Source organism: Coptis chinensis, chromosome 4 (assembly GCF_015680905.1).
Source record: "Coptis chinensis isolate HL-2020 chromosome 4, ASM1568090v1, whole genome shotgun sequence".
In the NCBI taxonomy this organism is placed as follows: domain Eukaryota; kingdom Viridiplantae; phylum Streptophyta; class Magnoliopsida; order Ranunculales; family Ranunculaceae; genus Coptis; species Coptis chinensis.
Window position 1 is genome coordinate 57,310,811 of NC_141459.1, and position 27,412 is coordinate 57,338,222.

The 27,412-nt window shown below is 41.1% G+C and overlaps 1 protein-coding gene and 1 pseudogene across 2 annotated transcripts; one reads left to right on the forward strand and one right to left on the reverse strand.

The window, feature by feature from the left end:
• Positions 1–711: 711 nt before the first annotated feature.
• LOC147504136 (uncharacterized) lies at positions 712–1,662 on the reverse strand (annotated as a pseudogene).
• A 9,373-nt stretch (positions 1,663–11,035) lies between these two features.
• On the forward strand, positions 11,036–26,575 carry LOC147504137 (cysteine-rich receptor-like protein kinase 10). Of its 2 annotated transcripts, none has more exons than XM_086557220.1 (7): positions 11,036–12,094; positions 24,471–24,602; positions 24,687–24,889; positions 24,994–25,201; positions 25,289–25,562; positions 25,707–25,860; positions 26,032–26,575. In XM_086557220.1, the coding sequence occupies exons 1-7, from the start codon at positions 11,278–11,280 to the stop codon at positions 26,338–26,340; spliced, it is 2,097 nt and encodes a 698-aa protein (XP_086413346.1). In that variant the 5' UTR covers positions 11,036–11,277; the 3' UTR covers positions 26,341–26,575. The 2 variants fall into 2 exon arrangements, with proteins under 2 accessions (XP_086413346.1, XP_086413347.1); XM_086557221.1 differs by having other exon boundaries at positions 11,038–12,094; positions 25,325–25,562.
• Positions 26,576–27,412: the final 837 nt, after the last annotated feature.

The following is a 27,412-nucleotide window of genomic DNA, read 5'->3' on the forward strand; positions in this document are numbered from 1 at the left end:
GGGGAAGTTAATTAATGCAGATGGATCTCTTACACATGCTAGTCACCATACTAATCCTAAGCACACAAGAAAGCTGCCAAATTAGTCTCAGGTAAATTCAGGGTCATTACATTTACCTTAAGCGTGTTCCATAGCCATAATTTATCATCTCCACCTTGCTGCTCCCAATATTTAGTCCAATCAAATCGATGCAATGACGTCATCAATACTCCCATAGATTCTGCAAACAAGCTTGGATGTGTATTTGGTCCATCAGGTTGATTATTGCCATTCCAAGTCAGTTTCAACTTCGAACTAGATGGATTATTAAAAACCTTAGGAAGGGTAGAAGTGCCTCTAACCCATTTCCCACCTATTTAGAATGTTAAATATAGATATCAGCACAACAAATAATATGAGTTAAATATTACTCAATAGTTAAAAACCTAAGAATTCAAAAATCAGTTGCAAATCTTACCATTCTCATCGCCATTTGGATCCTCTCGTCGTCTTTTTACCATTGCGTGCACTTATCTATGTTATACAAGAAAATTAAAGCAATACCCAACGTGACTAATACACGCACTCATAAGAAAAGAAACATCAATCAAATTAATAAACTATCAATAGAGAGCATTCATAACAAATTGAATACGCCGGTCTTAATAAAGATGCATACACCCAATGTCATACTTAGCAACACTAAAACTAAATTAAACCACACTCCACACATCAATAATCTAGATCACTATCATTAATGAAGTCATCATCACAATCACTATCCTCATTTAAGTCTTCGTCACATTCATTATCATCAATGAAGTCGTGCTCTCTTTCAACAGTTATGGCAACAACTTTAATATGTTGAACCTATTTAGATATGAAAAACAAATTAACACGTCTAAATGAAACCAATAAATATGATTATACTTAATAAAACATATTACGACTAGTCGACTACCACATACATGATTTTCAAACCAGCTACCAAATCTCTCATTATGAATACAGTCCAAGTTACTAGCACTTATGCGGCGCCCATGGTCATCCTTAATCATTTGTTTGTGTTTCCTGTACAATAGACCATTTTTATTATAATGAATATATATGTGATTCGAACATAGATAATTTCTTTTAAATAGAAAAGAGAAGTTTGTTGTACTCAACAAACGGCCTCACTTCTTCGCAGTTCATTAGCATGTAACGAGCTTGTTCCCACTCTTCGTTAGTTAGATTCCTCAAAGTTCCTTTCCCTAAAGGACTAGTGCTTCCAGCAAATATTGAAAACTTTCTATCTGATTCTACATCTTCACAATCATCATTCCTCCCTTGTCAATTAAACCTTGTCTCTACCCCGACCATCTAAGTACATCGAGCAAAATGTCAAACACTCATCAGCAGGATACCATTCCGCAATTGAACCTTCCGGGTGACTTTTGTTGCGCACATACTTTTTAAGCTTATACAAATACCTATATATATACATATAAAAAGAAACATAAATATAAGTATATATGTTACCTAGGAAGAAAACAAATTGATATTGCATATTGTCTTCACTTACCTTTCGATCGCATACATCCATCGATAAAACACTGGTCCAGCAAGCTTGGCTTCACCAGCTAAATGCATTGGTAGGTGAACCATAACATCAAAAAATATTGGAGGAAAAATCATTTCCATTTTGCAAAGAGTCATAGCAATACTATACTCTAGATGCTCCAACTCTTCATCCCATAACACTTTATAACACAATTGCTTGTAGAAATTGGACAACTCAACCAAAACCATTGTTAGTTCCTTGGGTAGAATTCCACATGCTGCAACTGGAAATAGTTGTTGCATTATAACATGCCAATCATGACTTTTCAGGCCATGTATCTTGGGTTCTTTAACCTGAACACGGGGTGAAATATTGGATGAATAATTATCGTGAACCTTTACATCTTTCAAAAATTGACAAAGCTTCCTCTTCTCTTACAAAGACAATGTGTACTGGGCAGGGGGTAGGTAATATTTGTTGCCAGCTTTTGGTATAGGGTGAAGTGATTTTTGTATTCCCATCAACACCAAATCTTGTCGGGCCTTCAAACTGTCCTTTTTTTTCTTGTCTAAATTTAACAATGTCCCAAGCCAACTCTCGCTATTGTTCTTTTCAATGTGCATAACATCAAGATTGTGCGGCAAACGAAAGTCTTTCCAATAAAGGAGTTCAAAAAATATACTGATTTTCTTCCAGTTATGCGGCAAATTATCTTCCTGTTTTCTCTTTTGACTGGACTTATCGAGCACTAGCTTGCCGAATGTGACTTGCTCATACCACTGAATTGCTCAAGAACCTCAGTTCCACTTAGTGGTTTTGGGGCAGTCCTCAGTTCAATAGTGTTATCAAAGGAACTTTTGTTCCTTCGATATGGATGATTAAGTGGTAGGAACTGGCGACTTCCCATATAAAAAAACTTCATACCGTGTTGCAATTTTTTTGAACAAGTCTTCTCGTGGCAAGAAGGACACGTAAGTTGGCCTTTGGTGCTCCATCCTGACAAGTTGGCAAAGGCTGGAAAGTCATTAATTGTCCATAAAACAGATGCATGCATCTGAAAATTCTTCTTGGAATTGAATATGCATCATATGTCTCGACTCTTTTTGTCCACAACTCTTTCAACTCATCGACCAAAGGTCGCAAGTACACATCAATGTTATTCCCAGGACTGCTAGGGCCAGGAATAAGTAGTGACAAGCTAAAATAAGGCTGCTTCATGCACATCCATGGTGGCAGATTATATGGAGCAAGAACCACAGGCCATATGCTATGTACAGTGATAAGAATACCAAAGGGATAAAACCATCACTAGCCAAACCAAGCCTGACATTGCGAGGTTCCAAACCGAAGGAAGGATATCTTTCGTCCAAGTGTTTCCATGCCTCGGAATCAGCTGGATGCCTTAATGCTCCATCCTTGCTACAACAATCTGCATGCCACCTCATGTCCTTTGATGTTTTTAAGCACATAAATAATCTCTAAAGCCTCGGCTTTAATGGAAAATATCTCAAGACTTTTGCAGCTTTTTTCTTGTGTTTCACAGTATAATTACTTCCTTCTTCATCAGTCACAGATGGAGTAAGTTCCCACCTTGACTGACCACATATATCGCATTCATCCTTGTCCTCGATTGGCTTATTATCCTTCCAATACAGCATACAATCATTTGGACAAGCATCTATCTTAATGCACTCCAAACCAAGGTCCCAAAGTTGCTTTTTTGGCATATTGATTTGATCAGGAAGTGACTCGTTTAACACTTGAAGCAACATGTCAAATGAATGGTTACTCCAACCATATAGACACTTTACACGAAGCAAGCGAACAAGGAAAGACAATTTTAAAGCTTTAGTAGAACCAGGATACAGTGGTGTCTCAGCCTCCTTCAACAATTTATAAAACTTTTGTGCCTCCTCGTTTGGCTCATCCATACAAGGTTCACTCGAACTAACCTCATTAGAAACAGGAATAGTTGGTGTGTCACTACCTATTCCAACTAGGTCTAGAAACCCTAATGCATCTTGCAACATTCGGTGCATATCATCACCATCATTGGAGTCATGGAGAGCATCCACTTCATCTCCTTCCCCGTGTTTGGTCTAACGGATATATGACCGTACTATACCCTTATTTAATATGTGATCCCGAACTACATCTTTGGGCCTCAACACTTTATTAATGCATCGAACACATGGAAAATAAATCTCATCACCAAACTCTTCAGGTCGATTATCCCATGCCCAGTTCACAAACTTCTCACAACCTAGAATATACTTGCGATTGGACCTTCCAACAGTCGGGTGCATCCAACTTTTATCCATCAAGTGCTAACTAACACACAACAAATACATAACCAAACATATAAGAGAATCCTCCTTAATACATAAGAACCCTAATTAACATTGAAATCTATCAAGGATGAAAAGTAACTAAAATAAAATAAAATAGGAAAAAGGCATCCGTTTCTTGAAGACCTACCTATGCTAATCATACTTAACGGGGAGTATGCTTACAACAACAGAACACAAGCATTTAACATATTTTACTATCTCAACCCAAGCATGTTAAACTTAATAACAAGTAAAAACAATGAGGAAATACAACATGATATGGAAACAAATATTAAGAGTTCAAACCAAGTACATACAAATCTAGCATTGCAACTTTTCAGTGAATATAAGGAACTAATCACCCTAAAATGGCTTAGTAGTAGTTAGCAAATAAAATGAGATGACACATATGTTGAATATCACATTAGAGCAAGCTAGACATCCCTACCAAAGCAAGCAAGCATGCTGATATCTAGTTTAGAAAATGACATGTTGAGTTTTAATACAATACATGTCCACACATTATACAACTAATCTAATGAAACAAGCAATATAATAAAATAAAAAATAAGGCCAAAAAGATACTAAAAAACTGAAAGTGCGGTTTGAAAAATTGAGAGCACGGTTTTAGAAATTTCAAAGCGCGGATTTTAGGAGCTTTCGGTCAAAATTTGCCAAACCGTGGTTTTAGATCGGGAGCAATATACCTTGTACACAGTTTGTGTGACTAAGGTTACATACCCTCACTGAGAAACTTTTCTCAAGGCAACTGTGTTTGCACTTTGCAATGAAAGGACTTGATAAATTAGCAAAACTGGGAATTTTACCCGAGAACTAAATGGGAATTTTTCTTTATCATTATCAAGAATAGAGGAAATCGGACATAGTTCAGCTTAAAATTGTTGTAGCAACAACAGACTCAAATAAAATTAGTTAGAAATATTAACTAGCACTAAAAGGTATAGGGACTACCACCCAAAAAGGGGGAACTCAATCGCTAAAGCTAAGAATATAGGCGAAACCCTTGGTTTGAAGAGTCTATTTTGTTTACTTAAGCAGCTGTTAAGAAACAACATCCTAAAATAGGAAAAAGGGCCAATCCAGCAAAAAAAAGGGAGAATCCATTCTCGAGCCTTATAGTGTATCGCGTATGTGTGTACACACCCATCCGTAATCGGGCATCTGCTGTGGTTACTGCCCAGCCAAAGGATTGGTGTAAAATCCGCTTCGGCCAAAGCAGAGCTATACGATCGAGATATATACCCAGAAACAACATTCATTCTATTTCAAGATAATCGTTTAAGCTAACCCAATTAGGATCGCGTCATACGGCCTTTCACGGAAAGGTGGAAGGAGGGGGGTAGGCAATTCTACTTATTTGGTTTACCTCTCTTTTTCCCCGAGTCGGGTGATAGAGAATAGACCGAAGTCTTCACTTTTTGTTTTTAGTATAATTCATGGATAAAAGAGGACCAAAAAGGGTATTCGGTGTTCCATGTCTTAGGGTCCCAAGAGTTTTATCGGTTCTCTGGGCTCGGCTCCTATTTTATGTTTGGTTTATACTCGCTTTCAGTGCTTCCTACAGATCTTATTAACCAGCAGTTGATTGACCCATGGGAATCACCCTTCGTGCCCTGCCAGGATAAGATGACAACACTCCGCACTGATTGTGAGACCACTCCCATGGCTGATAGTTCGTCAAGCTACCAGACCCACTGTGTATGTAGCCAAGTACTTATCACTCAACCACATGAGCCAGAATCCCTTTGTGTTGAAGACAACACAGAATAGACATTTTCAAGAACAAAAGATGGATGGTTTTTTACTAAAACTTCTCCATTCAATTATCAAAGAGATAAAATATCGGGGTTCAAATACCTTAACCGATAAAGTACTACAAAATCCCCATTACTAGATACCCCATATTAGAAAAAGTAATCATCAATGAAACTGGAACAAATCCATGTGTACAATTGATTGGCTACAAAAAGTTTAAACCTTGGTGAGCCATTAACTAACAGAGTAGTAGGAGGCACTAACAAAAGAAATATTAGGTGCAGATGTTTGAAAGTGTATCATGGACTTAATTGTTACACATGAGGGCATGAGGCTCCCTAATTCTCTCCCATGGTTGGCTACTTTCCTTCAAAAAAAGTACCAGACCTTAAGGACTGTTCTTTGTGTTTAGTTGTTTATTGGTTATTTGAGTGAAGTAGTGGATCGCTCTTCTAGTCTTATGTTAGGTTTGGGGGGGTCATGTTGCTGCCCTGATCTTTCTTTTATGTTTCTTTAGTTACTGTCTTACAGTTCTACCTCAAACTTCAACAAGTGTTTTATTGATAAAAATCAAAACTAGAAATATAAAAAAGAAAAACCACTTCCAAATGATAGTCTACCTTGAATAGAAATCTCTAACATTGTATCGTCACCTACTTGAGCAATATCTAACATGGACTGTTATCAGATTCCAGAATGCAAACAAAATTCCTTCAAGTATTTAACAACATGTAACAAAAAGCAAGCTCGAAATCCCAAATGCTCCCCTTAAAACTCACTATCTAACTCTACCAAGTAAGTATCTTCAATTTAGCTTTGCATATTATTAAAGATGATTTCGCTTCCAGCAATTTATAAGCATTTATCTAGGTAACCAAAACTATGCAAACAAGGATACAACAAAACAAAAGTTAAAGAAATCAACAGAAGCATCCAAAACATTATACCTACAAGTCGATGGAGACTTAAGATAGAAAATATTCCAATACAAAAACCCAAATAACTGAATTATGTTCGATATAATACCCAACTGCCATTACAACACCCAAAAAAAATGAATTTTTAGAAGGAAAAAAAAGACATTGAACTAAAACTTACCAACTGGTTGTGAATTAGTAGTACAGCGCGTTGAAATCTTTCATTTTCGGTAAGGTATGAAAATGGGTTTTGAGATTTCAGTAATAGTTTAGTTTGGGAAAGAGAGAAAATATTTAGGTCGTCTATTTTGTTTGGGTTTTTGTTTTCGATTTTTTTGGGCGAAATGGGCGCAATATCGAAAACATGGGCGGGATATGGAAATAAAGGGCGGGTCAATTTTTTTTCCTTCGAGATAAACCAATAGAAAAAACCATTTGGCCACGACCAACCTTACCTCGCCACTAAAAGCTCAACATTTAGCTGCGGCCCACCTAATCCCGAGACTAGAGATGCACTTTTCACTGTGGAGGGTGACAAGCCGAAGCTAGAAACAACATTTTTCCTCAACTGAGTATGGCCGCTACAGAAAGGTACTCTGCAAGAAGCCTTTTTTTTTTGTTGTCAGTGTGAACTAGCTCAAGGATGCGGCAAAATCATCACCACATAAGTCAGTGTGAAGTAGCTAAAGGACATTATCCTTTCTGTAAGACGGGAATCTTTGGAAAGACATCCTATGTTGTTTTTCTACCAAACAGTGAGTGCATCTATTTAAATGCGTACCTTTGATGTCTGACAAGGCCTTTTGCGTGGCAAAAACTTCTATGCCTTTTTCACCCATATGACACAGTCTCTTGTGCCATAATTCGGAGGAAGCTTCTTCTTCTGTCGCATTTACTTCTTCTTTACACAAACTAGCCTGTGTCTTGTAAAGAGAGCAAGTTTTCTTCCCTTTGGCTACTACAATGGAACTTCTGCTCAGTTTCCATACCCCGTTACCAAACAAGTTTAGAAACTCATCATCATCTAACTTCCCAGCAGAAATTAGGCTTAGCCGAATGTTAGGAATATGTCTTACATCCTTGAGTGTTAAGGTGTAGCCGACATTGGTTTCTACATGAACATCACCGATGCCTACAATCTTTGAGACTCCACTGTTACCCATCTTTACCTTACAAAATTCACCATATCTGTAGGTAGTGAAGAATCCCCTGTGCGATGTGATGTGATAGGATGCTCCTGTATCTATCACCCACTCTGTATCTTGGCATGAGGTACTAAGACAGCACACACCACAATCTGACACAATTCCTACTAGATCATCGTCAACTAGTGCGGTAGTATCTCTGTCTGTGTTTCTGTTTCGCTTTTACCATATCTTCATGTACACAGTTATTCTTCTCATTCCTCTTCAGTATTCTGCACTCATACCTAAAGTGACCCTTGGTGGCACAATAGTAACATTGTCTCTCTGCCTTATGAGTTCTAATTTCACCCCTAGATTTGCTTATGTCATCACCTCTAGAATAAGATGGTTTTCTGCTTTTACCTCTCCCCCGCTTCTCTGTGACAAGTATCTCTGAGTGAGAGGAGCTACTTTGTGAATCCCTTCTTGTCTTCTCATTCAACAAGGCCCCGGTAGCCATCTCCATGGAAATAACTCCATCCCTAGCAGCTCTGTTAAGAGAAACTACTAAAGTCTCCCAACTATCGGGTAGAGAGTTTAATAGTAACAAAGCCTCAACTTCGTCATCCATATCAATCTTCATCAAGTGCAACTGATTGATGGCATTCTGCACTTCATTAAGATGCTCAGACATTGAAGAACCTTCTTTGTACTTCGTGTTGGCAAATTTCTTAATGAGCAACACTTTGTTTCCTGTCGACTTCCTCTCATAGAGGTCTTCGAGTTTCTTCCACAAGCCAAAAGTAGTAGTCTTTTGGGATACATGGTGGAAGACACTGTCGTCAATCCACTGTCGAATGTACCCTATTACTTTTCTATCAAGCTTGCTCCACTCAGCCGCAACAATCGTTTTCGATTTTTCTCCCCCATTCTCAATGGGTTGTGTCAAGTCCTTGCAATAGAGCAAGTATTTCATCTTGACTTTCCAAATAGTGTAGTTCGCTCTATTCAGACTAGTCATGTGAGTGTTCACTGAATGATCCATCTCTACAAGTTATTTAAACTCAAATCTTCTCTCATGAATTTTGTCAAACATTTTCCGAGTAAAATTTGGATAACACCCTAAGTTAATCTAACTTGGCTCTGATACCACTTGTTGGGGAATAATGATATTAATCAATCCCCACTACACAGATAATTTGTACTTGAACCAACTACTACTCTAGACAAATTCTAAATATCTACTATAACCAACCTAGCATACCCAACTCTCTAAACAACTATTAACAACAGATAACAATGCAAAGAAAATATAAAGCATACCACAATACAAAGATGTACCGTGGTTCGGCCAATGATGCCTACTTTCATAAGAGCTAATCTTTTTATAACGTGGGAAGGAAGATTACAATCACTCCTCTCAAGTCTCTTCACCTTAATTACTAGATCACTCCTCTCTTCTTACAGGCTTTTCTCTCTGCAAATGTGTTTTCTCAATCTTGATTGCTCTCAAAATTGGATTTCAATTTTGTGTTGCTTAGGTTTTCCAAAATCTTGGTTCTGTTTATATAGTAAACCACAATCTCGCGGTTACTGTAGCAAAATAGAAACTGCGAAATTAGACATGAGTGCGGGCACGCTCTCGGCAAGGCCAATGTCGAGCGCGCGTGCCCTCAAGTGCCTGTTTCGTTTTCCAATACCAAGGCGCGCTTTGGGTTTAAACAGAGCGAACGCGCTTAGACCTCTTCACGCAAACAGAACTTTTTTCTCATTCTCATGTGAGGGATAACTCCAACTAGAAGACCACCATGTATACGCAAATTGGAGGCACTAACTTTCAATGTCTTCGCTTCCGGTCTTCCACTACGTCAGTAAGCAACATGATAACATATAGATGGGAGTAGGAATACTTTGATTATACTAGAAAATTAGAAGTGGTGAAGCTCTCATAACATTTTTTGTACTTCTACATTATTTCTTATTACAATTTTACAATTCTAGTCTTCTCTTGTTGGTAGTAAAAAATTGTAAAATACAAATGGTGAAGCTCTCAACTCCCTTTTAATATACAAACCTCTCTTTCTTCCTGGTTTATCATACAGGGAACACCACATAATATTGTCAAAAAATGACGCTAGTCAAACCAATATATCTTAGCTAAGTCACAATCTTGCGGGCCAGATCGCAACATGTCAATTCAATATTTTCGTTCAACTTGCACAATCGACATGAATTGAGAGTTCAATTCTCCCATTCAATTCAGAGAAGATAATCAGAACATCTTTTGTCACCAAAATAAAGTAAGATTAACACCGATATTCTGAACAAAAGTTCCTCGTCAGCCTTAACAGCTGAATTCATACATACTCTGATACTCCCTTACTGAGTTAGTACCCTTTTCTCTTCTTGTCTTTTGGTAGGAGAAAATTTACACTCAGGAAATAGTCAGGTTCTTAGCATAGAGCATATATAGTTGAAGAACCCAACATTCACGGTTTGTCAAATTAGATCCAACATGACAGAAAATTTAATAATGCAAATACACACATTATTACACAAATGATAAGGTCATCATATTCATTTTATTATTAAGTTTTAACATTAGAAGATTTCTAGAAGGGAATTGAATTGAATTATAAGACAACTTAATAAATGGCTAGTTGTTGGATATGAGGATGAAGGTGATGATCTCTCAGAGAATGAGACTGAGTTCTTTATGGATGCTACTACAGTAGCCCCAACTATTGTTTTGCATAAGAGCTCATCAAAGTATGTTGCGCCTTCTAAGGATCAACATCAATGGACTATTGTGAAACCAAAAATAAGTAAAATAATACAAAAGCGTTCTTCAGGAGAAATAGAGCCTACGCTTGCAATGATAAAGAAGGTAAAGTCGCTAACGAAAAACAAAAAAATGAGAAATCTTGAAGACTACACTAAAGAGTTTTGGGATGATACTTTGGGACTCACTTATGTGTGTTGTGCTTGTGAAAGTTTCTTTTGCAACTATGAGAAAGCACAAACTCATCTTAGGAATGATCATCCTAAGATTATTAAAGATATCATGACTAGGAAGTAGGACTACTATCTCTACTTTCTTAGGCTCGACTGTAGGATGACTATGATGTTATCTTAGGTTTGAAGTCTGTTGGTATTGTGTGGTTGTGTTCCTCCTTTTAATGATCTAACTCTTAGAGAGGTTTGTAATGTTTAATCTTTTACAATAATAATAGGTGGGGTCTGTTTTAACCCCAGTTTAATTTTTCAAAAAAATAAAAATATATAATAATAATAATAATAATAAATAATGGAAGAATTGTAAATCTTTGAAAACAAAAAGTTCTACTTAAATGAACAGCTTGAAATTCAGAAGAATGTAATTCACTCGTGTCTGATGAAAGTTGGACCGTAAATTGCCTCAACAACCAATGCGAAGTCTTCAGCAGCCCCCCATTAGTGAACCCCACAACCGACTGACGTGTTGACCGTTAAAACCTGAATAACAAGAGCAACTTCAATTCCTCAGTAGACTGCTTCATCAATTTTGAAGATTGATACAATAACAAGTGTTCGCAATTTGAACAAAGACGGCGAAGACAAAGACAAAGATGGCCAGATTCTTGATCATTTCCTTCTTAGTAGTACTGGTGATGCTCATTACTTCTGTGGTCAGTGACAATCCTATATATCAATGGTCATTCTGTTCAAATACTTCAGGTAATTATACACCCTTGGGCACATACCAAGTCAATATCAACAGAGTTCTCTTCGGACAAATTCGATATAACATTCTCAACACTGGTTTCTCAACTGGAGAAAGTACCGCTCAAGATGATAACAAAGTCTATGGCGTTGGTCTATGTAGAGGTGATCTTACTCCTGAAAGTTGCGAAACCTGTATATACAATGCAAGTGCTGATGTTATACCAAGATGTTCTAGTACAAAAGAAGCATTTATATGGTACGACGAGTGTTTCGTTCGGTATTCGAATCGATCTTTCTTTGGAATCTTGGACATTTCACCAAGTGGATTCATCGCTAACCCCAGGAATGTTTTAGGTGACGCGAATCAATTCAATGAATTAGTGACAGAAACTATGGGGAACCTCAGAACACAAGCCGCATTCAATACTTCCAACTTGTTCGCCACTGGAGAAGTTGGTTTTACAGGGTCGAATTCAAACTCAAATGTGTATGGACTTGTGCAGTGTATTAGGGACTTGTCAAATAATGATTGTAGCAGATGTCTACAAAGTGCCATCGATAGTCTTCCCAGCTGTTGCACAGGAAAAGAGGGTGCAAGTGTTTTTCTACCAAGTTGTTATTTGAGGTACGAGACGTTCAAATTTTATGACGATGTCAGGACTATTGGAGGACCGGCAGCTTCTCCTCTTCCTCCTCCATCAGGAAACAGATTAGGGAAAGGTGAGTCCTTATAATTCATGCTTAAAACCAACATTTCATTTAAGTAGGATGGCCTGGTAAATGTACAAAGCATATGTGAATACAGTTATATTTACCACCGGAATAGCTCACTGTTTGTAGGTCTTTAGCACTGATTTTGGCACTATTCCATGTTTGTCGTGATTTAACAGGCACTCATCAAATTGCATTGGGCAGCCTCCTGCCCAAGCCCGACAACTAAGTCCAACAACAATAGCCCAATATACCCCTCCCCCATCTCAACGCATACCGGCTACCATTTTTTTCAAACATTTTTAGTCGATATCATCTCTCTCACGAGACTGAACCCAAAAAAAATAAATAAATAAACTTCGAGTTTTCTGTCGTGTTCATACTTTGAGTGTTGAGTTGTGAATCAACAATGGGAATTGAAATTGGCGATTTCACCCAATTTGAGTCGTGTCCCATTTGAGTATATACTCAAACTTAGTTGGGTTGATTAAACTTGATTAGGTTGATTAAATTTGATTGGGTGGAAGATTGAATTCATTAAACTTGATTGGGGTGAAAGATTGGGTTGATTAAACTTGATGATTTCAAACTTGATATTTTTTTGGAGTCTGGGTGGAAGATTGGATTGATTAAACTTGAGTTCAAGTTTGCCCAAACTTGATAAAGCCGTTTTCGAGTTTGAGTTTGGGTGATTAAGTGGAAGTTGATTTTTAAAATGAACATCGTGACAAACAAATCGAATTTTTTAAGTCCAAACGACCCAGCCATATCGCCTAAGAGAGTCCCCAAACGACCCCGCCATATTGTCTTGGAGACTGCCTAAACGACCCCATCATATCGTCTAGCTAAAAACCAAGAGTTTTGTCTCAAATGACACGTGAAGACCGCTTGAGTGTACACTGAAACGACATAGCGAGATCGTTTGAGTGTACCCTCAAATGACATAACGAGACCGTTTGAGTGTACACTCAAACGATATGGATAAATCGTTTGAGTATATACTCAAACGACATGGCGAGACCGTTTGAGTGTACAACTACTCGAGGGTTCGTTATAGCGAGACCGGTTGAATTGGTTATTGGGCATGGACTTTGATGGCAAACTTGTAATATATATATATTTAGGGAGTTGCCCAATCCAATTTGATGAGTGCCTAATACAGATCCATGTCCTCCTGGGATTTGGGAGGGCGCACCGGGACCTAAGTACCACAGCCCACAGCCGCAACTGGAAAACAACAATTTTAGGATTTTCACATACTTTACTTGGTGTCATGGTCCCATGAAATGGCTAATCGAATAAATAAAGTTTTTGCTTAGTAATATTGAAAAGTCAACTTTTGAAATTACCATAGCCACAGCTTTATGGTCGACATTTCCATAAGTCGAATTGACTAGGAAACTTGATAGTTGTCATTGACATTTGATTCACCGTCAAAAAAAAAAAAAGTCATTGACATTTGATTCTCTAAAGACAAACCCCACACACGAGAGTTGATTATCTGATTTATCTTGAATCTAAAACCTTGGATTTGTTGAAAATATATGAGCTCTCATTGTCTTCGAATCTGGGGTTAGCCCGAGTCCTTGGCAATAGGCATGTCTGTTTCAAAATACAGAAGAGCCAAGAGTTTGGATTTTCTATGGACATTAACTAAGAACAAAATAAACTGCGCTTAATTGTTTTTTAATCTAGACATTTTAATGTTAAGCTTCTCATTTGAATATGTCAAACGCTTGAATGTGTAGAATAGACAAAAAAATTGATCAGTCGAAGAGAGTACAAGGTGTTCATTTTTTTTATTATTAGTCTGTCATTTCTACGCGTGTAAGTTAGGCAGTTGGCCTTTGAAGTATGCAAATGAGAGGCTTGCGTACAAAAAGGAAAAATGGTTGTAGAAGAAATACTCAAGATTTCACTCTATTATCTAAAACACTCTAACTCATTATCAAGGGACATTATTTTCAAGGGAGCATTATCACACCGACACAGCTGTGCGTGTATATCACCCTGTAATTCCCATGAACAATGAACTCACTGTGAGGGCCATATTCATGACATAGAAGGTTATAGGTCATAAATGGGCCGTAAGTAAGTTAAGGTGGAGGAGACGTGACGTTGGTGATCATGTCCGTGGAATGACAACTGCTGGGAACCGCTAGAAACTACCCGACAGTTGGGAGGACAGACGACGTAGGATCAAGAAGTGATCAACGAAGAGTAAGAGGCAGAGGAGAATATACAGATTCCAACCGCCGAACTCACGCTATGGGACAGTGGAGGGACCGAGGACGCTAGATGAAGGAGAGATGAACGACGGACAAGAGGCAAATGAGAGGGAGGGGAAAAAGAAGTATAAAAAGAGGAGGAAGAAAGAGAGAAAAGGGGGTGAGAAAGACGAGAGAGAGATTGTACTATAGGGGGATTGAGTGAATTAGAGAAGATCAGAAATTTTGTCAACACATTTTGGCGCCGTCTGTGGGGACCGAGAGAAAATGGCCACCATAGCGAAAAGAACGGTAGGGAGACCTAGAAAAGAAACAGTTCGAGAGCCAGAAGAAGAAGAAGCGAGCGTAGAGATAGAAGGAGTGGGGGAAGAAGAGACATCTGAGGTAGCGGCGGATACTACCAGACTATTGCAAGAGGAGATAGTCAGGTTACGCAATGAGAACGACGATCTGAGAAAAGAAAAGGAGGCCACCCAAGTGGAAACAGAGCGGAGGGATCTACAAGATAGTGGAATGGAGGGAGAGAATGAAAATTTTCCATCCATAGGGGAGGAACAAATAGCGGGCATCACGATGGAAATGGTGCAGGCGATGATTGAGAAAGATAGGGAAGCGAACAAAGGGGTGGAGAAATTGAACCAGAGCGCAGCGCAGAAAGAGGTGGCGAGTCTCAATAAGAATCCACTGGCAGATATGGTATGGAATTCTGAGGTGCCAAAGAGGTTCAGTCAACCCAGGTTTGAAAGATATGATGGGAAGGGTGATCCAACGGATCATTTACATCACTTCCGGCAACAGATGCCGTTATGGCAGGAAAGCAAGTATGATGGACTCCGATGCATGATGTTCCTGGCTAGCCTTAAAGGGGGAGCATCAGACTGGTATTATAGATTAGCGTCGAGGAGCATCAACAAGTTTGAAGAACTAGAGCGTGCTTTTGTCGATCATTTCATACATCGGTTGAGAGTGGTGATATCGCGCCCTATTCAATGTCAAGCAAAGGTCACTGAATCGTTAAGGAGTTTTTATGTAGGTTCAAGGAAGAGACGCGTTGAGGGTAGAAAATTTGAAGAACATACAGCCAGATAGCATTCCAAAGATGGTTTGAGACAGGGAACTAGAGTCCACGAGTCGGTATCGAAGATTGAAATCACCACATTACACGCTTTGTATCCGAAGGTGGAAAAGTACATACGATATGAGGACATAATGCAGAGGAACGCAAAGGAACAGAGGAGATCAGGGAAGGCGATACAGGCAGTGGACAAAGATGATCGGAGGGGTAAGAGCAGTAGAGAAGAAAGGGATAAGATATCATACATTAGGCGAAATCGCGGACCGAGAGGATCGGGATCGGTGGTAGGAGACGTTCGGGGAAAGGAAGCCGCATCACGAAATAGAAGCGAACCGTTGAGGAAATCTTGCCAATCGATTAAGGGACTTCAAGATTATGAAGGTCCGCTAAAATACACCCGAGAAATAGAGGAAAGCCATTCTGCGCTTATCATCGATCCGTAATCACGACCAATGAATGTTATGCTTTGAAATGGTTGTTGGAGAGGATGATTGAAAAGGGAATGCTTAGAGAATTTATCACTAAGGGGCGCCAAGCTGAAAGAGTGCCGGCACCAGCTAGAATCTTAGGAACCATCAACATTATTTTTAGCGGGGAAACACTGGGGAGAAATGTACACCGCGATAAGATCCGAAAGACAACAAGTTTGCGACAGGTCAATGAAGTGGTGAGCATTCCGCGGTTACTTAGTGGAACCGCGAAAGGAGAGGAAACCATAACGTTCACTCCAAAGGACCTGGAGTCAGTCATTTCGCCACATGAGGATGCCTTGGTAATCACCATTGCAATGGGGAATTATTTGGTAAAGAGGGTTTTGATAGGCTCATGAAGTTCGGTAGATCTGGCTTTTAAAGGAGCCATGGAAGAAATGAATATCGATAGAGACCGATGAAAGCACCGCTAACCAATTTGTTTGGATTCAATGGCGGTATGACCGAAAGCCTGTGGGCTTAACTAGTGTTACCAAGAATCACCGGTCCGGACGAATCGTATTCACAAGGTTCATGGTGGTGGACATTAACTCCCAATACAATGCAATCCTAGGGAGACGGTGGATTCATGAGATGAGGGCAATTCCATCAACTTATTATCGGTAATCCGCTTTCCCCACAAAGGGAGGTAATGCGATGAGATAAAAAAGAGATCAAGTAGCCGCTAATATTCAGCGGTGACAATTGTGAGAAATATGGTCCGCTGAATTAAAGGAGAGATTGCAGAGCGTAGCCGGGCGCATAGCAATTACAAGAGGCGGCCGCGACAAGAAATGTACGAGCCGCCACCGGGACCGAAAACTTTGGATGAAATTGAGATTGTGAATCAAAGGTGAGACGAGGAGAAATTTACTTCGGTAGGTTCGGAATTGCCGGATGAATGGAAGAGTAAGTTAATACAATTTTTGGCAGAAAACAAAGATATATTTGCTTGGGCAATAGAAGATATTACGGGGTTAGATTCTGAGTTTGCATGTCATCGCTAGCACATGAACGAAAATGCAAAGCCACCGGACAAAAGATGAGAAGCGCGTCGGGCGAAGTATCGAGGGGGTATACGCCAAGAGGTGACCGTGACCGAAAGGCGGGATAATCAGGGAAATTGAATTCACGGAATGGTTATCAAATGTAGTCGCGGTGCCAAAGAAGAATGGCAAGGTTAGGATGTGCGTGGATTTTACAGACGTCAACAAAGAATGTCCTAAAGATTGCTATCCAATGCCACGTGGTGGATGAACTGGTGGACCCGAGAACGGGCGGGTTCAAATTATTTTCTTTTATGGACGCTTCCATGGGGTATAATCAGGTCGCGATGTACGGACCAGATCAGGAGAAGACAACCTTCGTGGTAGAAGGTGGAACTTATTGTTACACGAGAATACCATTCGGATTAAAGAATGCTGGGGCCACGTTTCAGAGGTTAGGAGAAAAAATGTTTGAGGGCAAGATTCGGAAAGGGATGGAAATATATATTGACGACATGGTGGAAAAGAGCATGTCAGAGCGAGAACATTTAGATGGTCTGCAAGAGACTTTCCTAATACTGCGGAAGTACAAACTGAAGCTCAACCCTGAGAAATGCACCTTCGGGGTAACTTCGGGCAAATTCTTGGGATACATAGTAACCCATCGGGGAATAGAAGCTAACCCCGAACAGATAAGGTCACTGACAGAGATGCCGTCCCCTCAAAATGTAAAAGAAGTACAAAGGTTGGCGGGAAGAGTCGCGGCATTGAACAGATTTATTTCAAAATCTTCGGATAAATGCCGACCGCTATATCGTTTGTTGAGAAAAACGCCGGATTTCCAATGGACAGAGGAATGTGAGGGGGCCTTTCAAAAATTAAAAGTTACTTGAAAGGCACCTTTGCTATCGCGCCGAATCGGGGAAAAGCCGTACTTGTATCTTGGAGTGTCGAAATCGCCGTGAGCTCGAGTCTAGTTCGGTGGTGGAAAGAGTAGAAAAGCCGGTTTACTTCCAAAGTAAGACCATCTTTGGGCTGAAACCGATACGCCAGAATTGAAAAATACGCTTTGGCATTAATATTTTCAACACCGAAGCCTTTACTTACGAGTCACATTGATGGTGGTAATAACTAATTTGCCATTAAAGCAAGCGAAAGAAGGCGCATAAATGAGGCGAGAATGCTTAAAATGGGCGCGATGCTAAGTTGTTATGAGATCCAAAGATCGATTCGAACCATCGAAAAAAGGCGCAAAGCCATGGCTGACTTCCCCGAGAGTTTCCGGCGAAGACCCAACATGGGGAGAAGAAATGGTCATGGAACCAGACGGGAATCATGTCAAGATCCATTGATCCTCGGGATCCGCTGAACGGGTGGAGAGTGTTCCTGCACGGATCCGCGGCGAATTACGAGGAATGGAATTGAGTTGTCCCGTAACGCCGGTAACAATATTGGAGCTGTCGATGAAACTGGGATTCGCGGCTTCAAACAATGAGTCTGAATATGAGGCGGTAATAGCAGTTTGGATCTTGCAAGGGATTTGGGGGTGAGAGAATTGTCTGTTTTCTCTGATTCGAACTTAGTAATTTGTCAGATGAATGGTGGATTTATGGCCCGTTGCCCAAGGATGGCGAGGTACTTAGAGGTCCTGCAACAGAGAGCAAGCAAGTTCGAGAAAATTAGCTTTGCACATCTAGGCCGTGGTGAAAATAGACACTCCGACGCTTTGGCCTATGTGGCGGCAGTGCTGCCGGGGACTGAGGGACGGACAATTGAGGTGAGAGTCCTAAGCACACCAAGCACATCAGAAGAGCGACAGGCAATCACAGGGTCAGAAGAGAAAAGCGTTTGCCTTACAAGTGAACAAGAGCAGGGTTGGATGATGCCCATTAAAACCTTCCTGATGGGTGAGGAAATAGAAGACAAACAAGAGAGACGAAAGATGGAACAAACTAGTCAAAGATACACGTTGCTCGACGGAGAGTTGTATAAAAGAAATTTCAATGGACCGATGCTGAAATCGTAGGGCCGCAGCAGATACAAGAAATTCTGGCTGAGATACACGAAGGAGATTGCGGCAGTCACTCGGCAGGGCGCACGACAACCCACAGATTGATATCACAGGGATACTTTTGGCCACATATGAAGAGAGACGCCACCACATACGCCAAGAAATGTGAGAAGTGTCAGAGATTTGGGCCACTCATACATGCTCCAGGAGAGCCGTTACATAACGTATTCAGCCCTTGGCCATTCGCTATGTGGGGGTTGGACATTGTTGGGCCGCTGCCCACAGCGAGCGGCAAAAGACGATTTATGTTGGCAGCTACCGATTATTTTACCAAATGGGTAGAAGGAGTGGCGTTGCAGCAAGTGAAAGAAGACAATGTGAAGAAGTTTATATGGGAGAACATCATATGCGTTTCGGTTTACCACATACGATCATCGCGGATAATGGAACACGTTTACGGAAAAGGTCCGAGAGTTCCTTCCGGGCATTTAAGGTGAAATAGGGGTTCTCAAAGACCATATAATCCGTAAGAAATGGGCAAGCGAGTCTTCAAACAAAATCATAATGGATAATATAAAGAGGAAACTGGAGGCAAGGAAAGGGGCATGGGCGATGAACTAAACCATGTAATTATGGGCATACCAGTGTCACCGCGAACATCGACTATGGAGTCACCATTCGCAAATGACTTACGGAGTAGAGGCAGTCATACCAGTGGAGATGATAGTCTCCACCACCAGAACCAATGCAGTAGTAACAGGAAAAAATGAAAGAATATTAGCCAGTGATTTGAGTCTGATAGAAGAAAAAAGAGAAATTGCACGCATACGGTTGGAAGAGTATCATCGGAGGTTACAGCGGCAGTATGCCAAGAAAGTGAGGCCGCGGACATTTGAGGTGGGGGATTTAGTTCTTACATTACACCACCACAAGAAAGGAAAATGAAGGAAAACTAGGGCCCAACCGGGAAGGACCCTATGTGGTGAGCGAAAAGGGTACATCTGGAACTTATCGATTGCAAACTTTAACAGGGGAAAATGTTGAGAAACCGTAGAACATTAGAATGTTAAAGAAATTCTATGTATGAATAAAGCGGAGATTGTCAATCTTTTGTTACTTGTCATATATTAAAGTGTATGTTTTATGAATGAGAATAAAGGAATAAAGCGGCCTCAACAGGCATATCGCCGACGCATAGCAGAGGGGGGAACTCAGCCCCATTGGCTTCCACGCGGCGCCAAAGACAGCGGGGGAAGAGTTCAACAACGGTCCAAATCAAACCGGGGCAAACCGAGCTGCCCCCATAAGGTTTCCACAACCGCCAAAGACAAATGGGAAGAGCCCTTCGCGACAATGGTCCAAATCAAACCGGGGCAAACCGAGCCGCCCCACAAGGCTTCACAGCCGCCAAAGACAGCGGGGGAAGAGCCCTTCGCGGACAATGGTCCAAATCAAATCGGGGCAAACCGAAGCCCCCCACAAGGCTTCACGGCCGACAAAGGACGGGGGGGAGAGCCCTTCAGGACAACGGTCCAAATCAAACTGTGGGCAAAACCGAAATGCCCCAAAGGCTTCACACCGCCAAAAAGCAAGAGGGGAAGAGCCCTTCGCGGACAATGGTCCAAATCAAATCGGGGCAAACGAAGCTGCCCCATTAAGGCTTCACCCGCCAAAGAAGGCTGGGAAGAGCCCTTCGCGGACAATGGTCCAAATCAAACTGGGGGCAAACTGAGCTGCCCCCACAAGGCTTCACAGCCGCCAAAGACAGCGGGGGGGAAGAGCCCTTCGCGGACAATAGTCCAAATCAAAATGGGGGCAAACTGAGCTGCCCCCACATGGCTTCACAGCCGCCAAAGATAGCGGGGGGAAAGATCCCTTCGCGGACAATGGTCCAAATCAAACTGGGGGCAAACCGAGCTGCCCCCACAAGGCTTCACAGCCACACAACGACAAATGAAAGAAAGCAAAGGGTTTAGACAAGTTACATTCTTTAATGGACTTATGCCTTCATTTCAAACACTTAAGAAGAACAGAGTAGCGGCTCCATATAAAAGAGCTTAAAAGAAAACCTGCTGGGCTTACCCAGAAACCAGGCTACATTCACATATACGACGTCAAAAGAGAAAATTTAAATTGTATCAAGGACAAAGAGCAAATTCATATAATGCAAATGATGGTCAAACAGTGTTCAGGTCTTCAGAGGCAACTTCGCCCATTGGCGGGTTTTCACTTCTAGGTTGACTGTCAATCCCATCCTTCTGAGAAGAAACTTCAGGCGCCTCCCCGACAAGTATAGGATCATCATCCTCTACCATGGGGGAAGTAACCGCGCTATGGGTAGGAATGGGTTGTGCAGGCACATCAGCCTCAGCGGACACCATCGGAGGGAGATCAATGATTGGGGACGAAATATTCGGAGGGGATGGAGGCAGAAGGCGGCCAGAAGCAGTAAGCTCGTCAAGTTGATGCTTTAATGCGCGGTTTATCTTCTTCTCGGCCAGGCCTCGAAAGCGGTCAGTGGCTTCCTGCAGCGCTTTATCCACAGCAGCTTGAGTAGCCAGTTTATCCGCCTCCCGTTGGCTTTCCAGTTTTGAAGCGACCCCAGCTACGTAATCTTTATGTTGATCTTCGGCTTGCTGAAGTGCTTTGTGCGACTTCATTGCCACGATGCATAGATCATCCCGGTCCTTTTCCAGTTGTGCATACTTCACTTTCCAGCCATCCGGACCGTTAATCTCCTGCTTCATAATCTCCAAGGAGTCCAAAGTACTAGTCAATCCGCGGACCACATGTCCAATATCCAGGCTTAGCTAAAAAAAAAACCAACTCTGAGTAAAGAGTGTGCATCCAGGGAATCGCTATGGATATACAAGAAAAGAGAACTTACCCTTTCCAAACCAGTATAGATAGAGGTTTTGTGGGAAGCTAGAGAACCAGCATCGCCGTAGGCTTGATCCTTCGGAAGATGGGAACCGAAGAGAGAGGGCTGCAAAGTACCGGATTGTCCAATCTTCAATCTCGGTATTGACCTCGCGGTCCTTTACCTTGAATCGAGGTCGCCAGACTTCAACAGGTCCCGAAGGCAAGGAACCAGACGCGGGGGCTTCCTTCCCATGCCGACGACCTGGAGTTGGGGGCCGTGGCTTGGTAACATGAGAGACAGAGGGATGTGCGGACTTGGCTTTCTTCGGAGGCGGACTTCTGAGAACGACTTCCACGGAGTCCTCACCGTCAGAGTCGCTATCCCAAAGTTTGAGTTTGCTGGCGGCCATATCGGCGGTTGAGGTAGTGGTAGGATGAGGATTAATGTCGTCTTCCCAATCTGCTAGTCACGTAATCTGAAGAGGGGCGGTTGGGGCTTTTTTTGGCAACAAACTTGGGAGTGGTAGATCTTGGTAGTGTATTTGAAAGATCTGTGGGGTTTTCTTTTAGGGACAGGAGAGGATTTGGGTTTTCTTTCTTTGGGAGGCGGCAAACGATAGAGGGGACCTTGGTAGTCACCAATGTTTTTCAAGGATGGATCAAGTAAAAGAGGGTTACCTTTTTCTGGGTCAATACCGAGAAGGGCACATTGAGCACTTCCCAAATCGCGGAGGTGTTGAAAAATTTCGGAGGAAAGGCCGGTGTAGATTCGAGATCGCGAATCGGGTTTCCAACCTGGATCACCAAGTAAAGTCAAGTTAAAAATATAGTTAGAAAGGAGCACAGCGAAGTAAAAGGCGGTACGTACCACTTGAAAGAAAACTGAGATGCCTTAGAGAAACGTCGGAGGGGAGATCCGCAGAGAGAAAATTCCCGGACACATATAGTGGATAGTAATGCCATACTTTGTTAGAGGTGGTCAGGTGAAGAATAAAGGACTTCTTCTGCGGACGAGTACAGAAGGACTGATACCCTACACTACCAAACTTGGTGCTCTTCTTGATATAAAAATGAGTAATTATATCGCGGAGTTGGATTTTAGGGGATTGAGTTTCATTATAATGATTCGCGGCATACATGATACGCCAAAAATTGCCTATGCCTTGACGAGCGAATATTGAAGTGATTGCACACCTCGACATCTAGAAGGGTTAAAGGAAAGCGCAAGCTGCCGCTATCCCGACCTACGATGATATGATGAGACAACCAGGCCGAGGCTTTACCAGATGTGGAAAATGGGTGACACCGGGAACATGTTCTAGGACCAAGTCACCGGGAATGCCATAGGCGGCCGTGATGGCATCGAGGTTAGGTCTACAGTGGTATGACGGGGGGGGTGGAAGAGTAGTCTTCCTACCTGAGGTAGAGGGTTCCGCGGCAGAATCAGAAGAGTTAGGGTTCGAGGATTCAGATGGATTCGCAGTATGTCTGCTAGATCTGGAATCCGAACCGTTGGATCGAGTGGCCGAGGTATCCGCTGATTCAGACGCTGACATGACGGACTAAAAGGAAGAAGGAAGTGGAAGCAACAATGGGGGAACGAGTGATAAAGGGAAGAGTGAAACAGTGAAGAAAGTGAATGCAGCAAAATAACAAGAGAAGGGAAGGGAAAAAGAGGAGACAAACCTGAACGCAAGGTAGCACAACCAAGGAGCAGCTCTAAAGAAATCCGATCGGAGCTTGAAGATCGCACGAAGGTGAAAATAAAAAACGATAAGAAGTTGGAGAGGCTGGAGAAGAAAATGAAGGGTTGAAGTGGTCGATTTGGAGAAGAGAGAGGGGTTTAAGCGGGAGTCTAAGCGGTGGGGGTAAATAGGTAAATTCAGCACAAGGGACCATAGAGAGGAAGACACGTGGGGCCTCGAAATGGTAAATGTCAGAGCAACTGCGCGTGCACGTGGGACAGCTGGATGCCATGATGAACCCTGAGCCAATGAGGAAAGGGAAGGTAATTGAACTAACACAAGGCAGAATACCGCGAAGGGAAGAGAGGAATGAGGAGAGGTTCTCGGTCCCATTGGCTGTCCCCGGAACACTACAGAGTTCCTACGACGGCAAAGGAACCGAGAGGGGCATCTGTGAGGGCCATATTCATGACATAGAAGGTTATAGGTCATAAATGGGCCGTAAGTAAGTTAAGGTGGAGGAGACGTGATGCTGGTGATCATGTCCGCGGAATGACAACTGCTGGGAACCGCTAGAAACTACCGCGACAGTTGGGAGGACAGACGACGTAGGATCAAGAAGTGATCAACGAAGAGTAAGAGGCAGGGAGAATATACAGGATTCCAACTGCTCGGAACTGCCGGGACAGGTGGAGGGACCGAGGACGCTAGATGAAGGAGAGATGAACGACGGACAAGAGGCAGTTGAGAGGAGGGGGAAAGAAGTATAAAAAGAGGAGGAAGAAAGAGAGAAAAGGGGGTGAGAAAGACGAGAGAGAGATTGTACTATAGGGGGATTGAGTGAATTAGAGAAGATCAGAAATTTTGTCAACACACTCACCCTGTATTTTGGTGCTAAATACTTACCTGTAAGGCTGTAACGGGTAATTTGAATGAAGCTAGAAATCTTTTTCTTGTTTGTCCTATGTTCAGAGTAGGTTTTTCTGTGGTTGTTTTTCCATATAAGCCTACAACTTTAAACACTTCGAAACCTAGTAACCTAATTAAAATGTGTATACAAATCTTCAGGAACAGGGAATAAAAGCAGGAAAAGGATTGTGATCTCCACATCTTTAGCTGCAATTTTGGCAACAGCTCTTTTCTGTTTATTTCTATACTGTCGATGGGGAAGAAAACAGAGAGGGAAAAGAACACGACAAGGTACTTTGTCTAGTCATTAAATAGCAAAAAACTAACATTATCGCAGCTTAATTAATAATGTTGCATTTTGTATCATTGGCGCAGCTTATGAAGATGACCAGAAATTCGGAGCAAATGAGATGGAGACTAAAATTATGGTAGATTATCAGTACGATGATATATCGGCAGAGGACCAAATGAACCCCCAAGAACTTCCCTTAGTCCCGTTAAGTGTAATAAAAGTAGCTACCAATAACTTTGCTGATGCAAATAAGCTTGGACAGGGTGGTTTTGGCCAAGTTTACAAGGTACAATTTATGCACATTCCACAGTACTAAGGAATAAAAGAAGTGTTCAACATTTTTACTCGGTTTCTAATGAGATAGATACGTTGTTATTGAGTTGTGTTCAGGCTACATTGAATGAGAAGGAAATAGCTGTTAAGCGGCTTTTGACAACATCGACACAAGGTCTAGAAGAATTCAAGAATGAAGTAATCCTAATTGCCAAACTTCAACATAGAAATTTGGTGAGACTATTGGGTTGCTGCATCGAAGAAGAAGAAAAGCTTCTCATATATGAGTACATGCCAAATACAAGCCTTGATATGTTTCTCTTTGGTTAGTTTGCTTTTCCCTTGAAATTTTTTGTGGTAAGTAATATATAGTATGAGGGCTAATTCAAAGCTCCATTATTTGCTACTGAAGGATTAACAGTAAGCTCATCTTCCTCCTGTTTGCTAGAGAAAGTTAAGCGGGGTAACTTAAGCTGGAAACAACGCTTCAACATAATTAACGGTATTGCACGAGGCCTTCTTTATCTTCACGAGGACTCTCGGCTGAGAATCATTCACAGAGATCTTAAAGCTAGCAATGTTTTGCTAGACAATGAGATGAATCCTAAAATTTCTGATTTTGGAATGGCGAGAATTTTCGGAGGGAATCAAAGTGAAGCAAACACCAACCGAGTTGTTGGGACCTAGTACGTACTGAATTTCCCTTTTTATATTTTCAGGTACTTCAGTTTTGAACTATATAATTGAAAAGGAATGCTAGCAGGCAACTCGATCGTGTCATCGGACTTTTGCAATTTTATGTCGGTGTTCATCATATTTTGTTTTTGCAGTGGGTACATGGCTCCAGAGTATGCAATGCAGGGGCTATTTTCCGTCAAGTCTGATGTTTACAGCTTTGGAGTTCTATTGTTAGAAATCATTAGTGGAAAAAGAAATAATAATGAGTTTTATCAATCAGAACATGCCCAGAGCCTGCTCGCATATGTAAGTTTTCTTATAGTAATTGTACTGTATTCTCAATCAGTATCCTTGGTACACACTCAAATTTGCGTTCACGAGTTTTTTTCTTGAATAAACTTTGTTTACTATGGTTTGGTTGATTTACATTACATACCACATTTACAAGCACTTATATATGTGGGACATATGATCCAGGCTTGGAGATTATGGTGTGACGGAAGAGGGTTGGAATTTATAGATTCCTTGATGGGCGTGTCATGTGACTTAAATGAAGTACTGAAATGCATGCATATCGGGCTATTATGCGTCCAAGAAGATGCAGCTGATAGGCCCACGATGTCAACTGTGGTTGTTATGTTTGCAAGTTACACTATTACTCTTCCAGGACCTACACAACCTGCATTCTCTGTTGGGAGACTTGTTACGGAGTCAAGTAAATTTTCAGAAACTTCTACGTCTGGTTCTACCAACGAGATTACTGTATCAGAGGTCTTAGCACGATAATTAACTGGACGTCATCAGTTTGTACACACTAGTAGTGGCATGTTCATGATTTGATGAACCCCTACCACCATATTCATATATATCAATGAATATGGTTTAGTTTTTGTGATGTCTAAGAACACTTTCTTTCTTATGCTCTAAGATCACACAATAGAATGAATGAAGGAAACATAATCAGAGAAGAAGATGAATTGAAGATTTGTTTTATTAAATTGCGATAACAGTTTACAGTTTCTCTCTATTTCTCTCTCCTCTTTACAATGACTTTTTGGATAATGAATAATGAATCCCTTTTCTAATGCAATCCTGTTTTGGCTTTGACCCAATCCATTGTTGACACGTGTTCCTTGTCTTCCTCATTTTTCTCGCTCAATACCTGCATATGTTTAAACATGACCCCGAAATATATCGAAATATTGGACCTTATGCCCATGTTTAAGGTTTTAAAATATCAGTTATAATCTCTGTTTTTTAGTACGATATCTGCCCACTACATCGCCTCTCGAAAACTTGAAATTTCATGTAAAAATTCAAGTTTTCGAGAAGTGATTATATCACTTTGGGCCCAACTATCAACCTGGTCCATATAATGAAAACCCAAAATTTGAAACAAACTGTTTATATTTCCCACACCTTTGAGCTTCTCCTATACGCTACCTCTAACCCATAAAAGGATTTTGCTTGCTTCGTCTTCACCGTGTTGCAATCTTGCCATCGATTTCCTCGAGAGAACACCAACTCTTGTACTTAACAAGGTATGCTTGTAACCTCTTGCATCTTGTTAGTCTTTCTAGAATATACATTATCATAAACCACGATAGTATAATTATCATTAGGGTTTTAAAGATTATTTGAAACCTGAATGCCATAAGCTTGGCTCTGTTCGTATTTATACTACTGTACACAACACTATAGAATGTTTGTTAATACTTATAGAAAGTTTGCATCTTTTTCATTTTAAGATTACTTTTTTAGATGTTCCTCATTGTACTATTTTGCCCATCAGATATATCTATTGTTTATACCCATATATCGCAATTTCCGATATAAGAATCTTCATATCACTATTTCC

What these genes read in the sequence shown, in the direction of transcription:
- LOC147504137 (XM_086557220.1), top strand. Translation starts at nt 11,278, where the DNA reads ATGGCCAGATTCTTGATCATTTCCTTCTTAGTAGTACTGGTGATGCTC. An exon ending in CCTTGATATGTTTCTCTTTG is followed by an intron (nt 25,202 to 25,288) that starts GTTAGTTTGCTT and finishes TTGCTACTGAAG; the next exon opens with GATTAACAGTAAGCTCATCT. An exon ending in AACCGAGTTGTTGGGACCTA is followed by an intron (nt 25,563 to 25,706) that starts GTACGTACTGAA and finishes TTGTTTTTGCAG; the next exon opens with TGGGTACATGGCTCCAGAGT.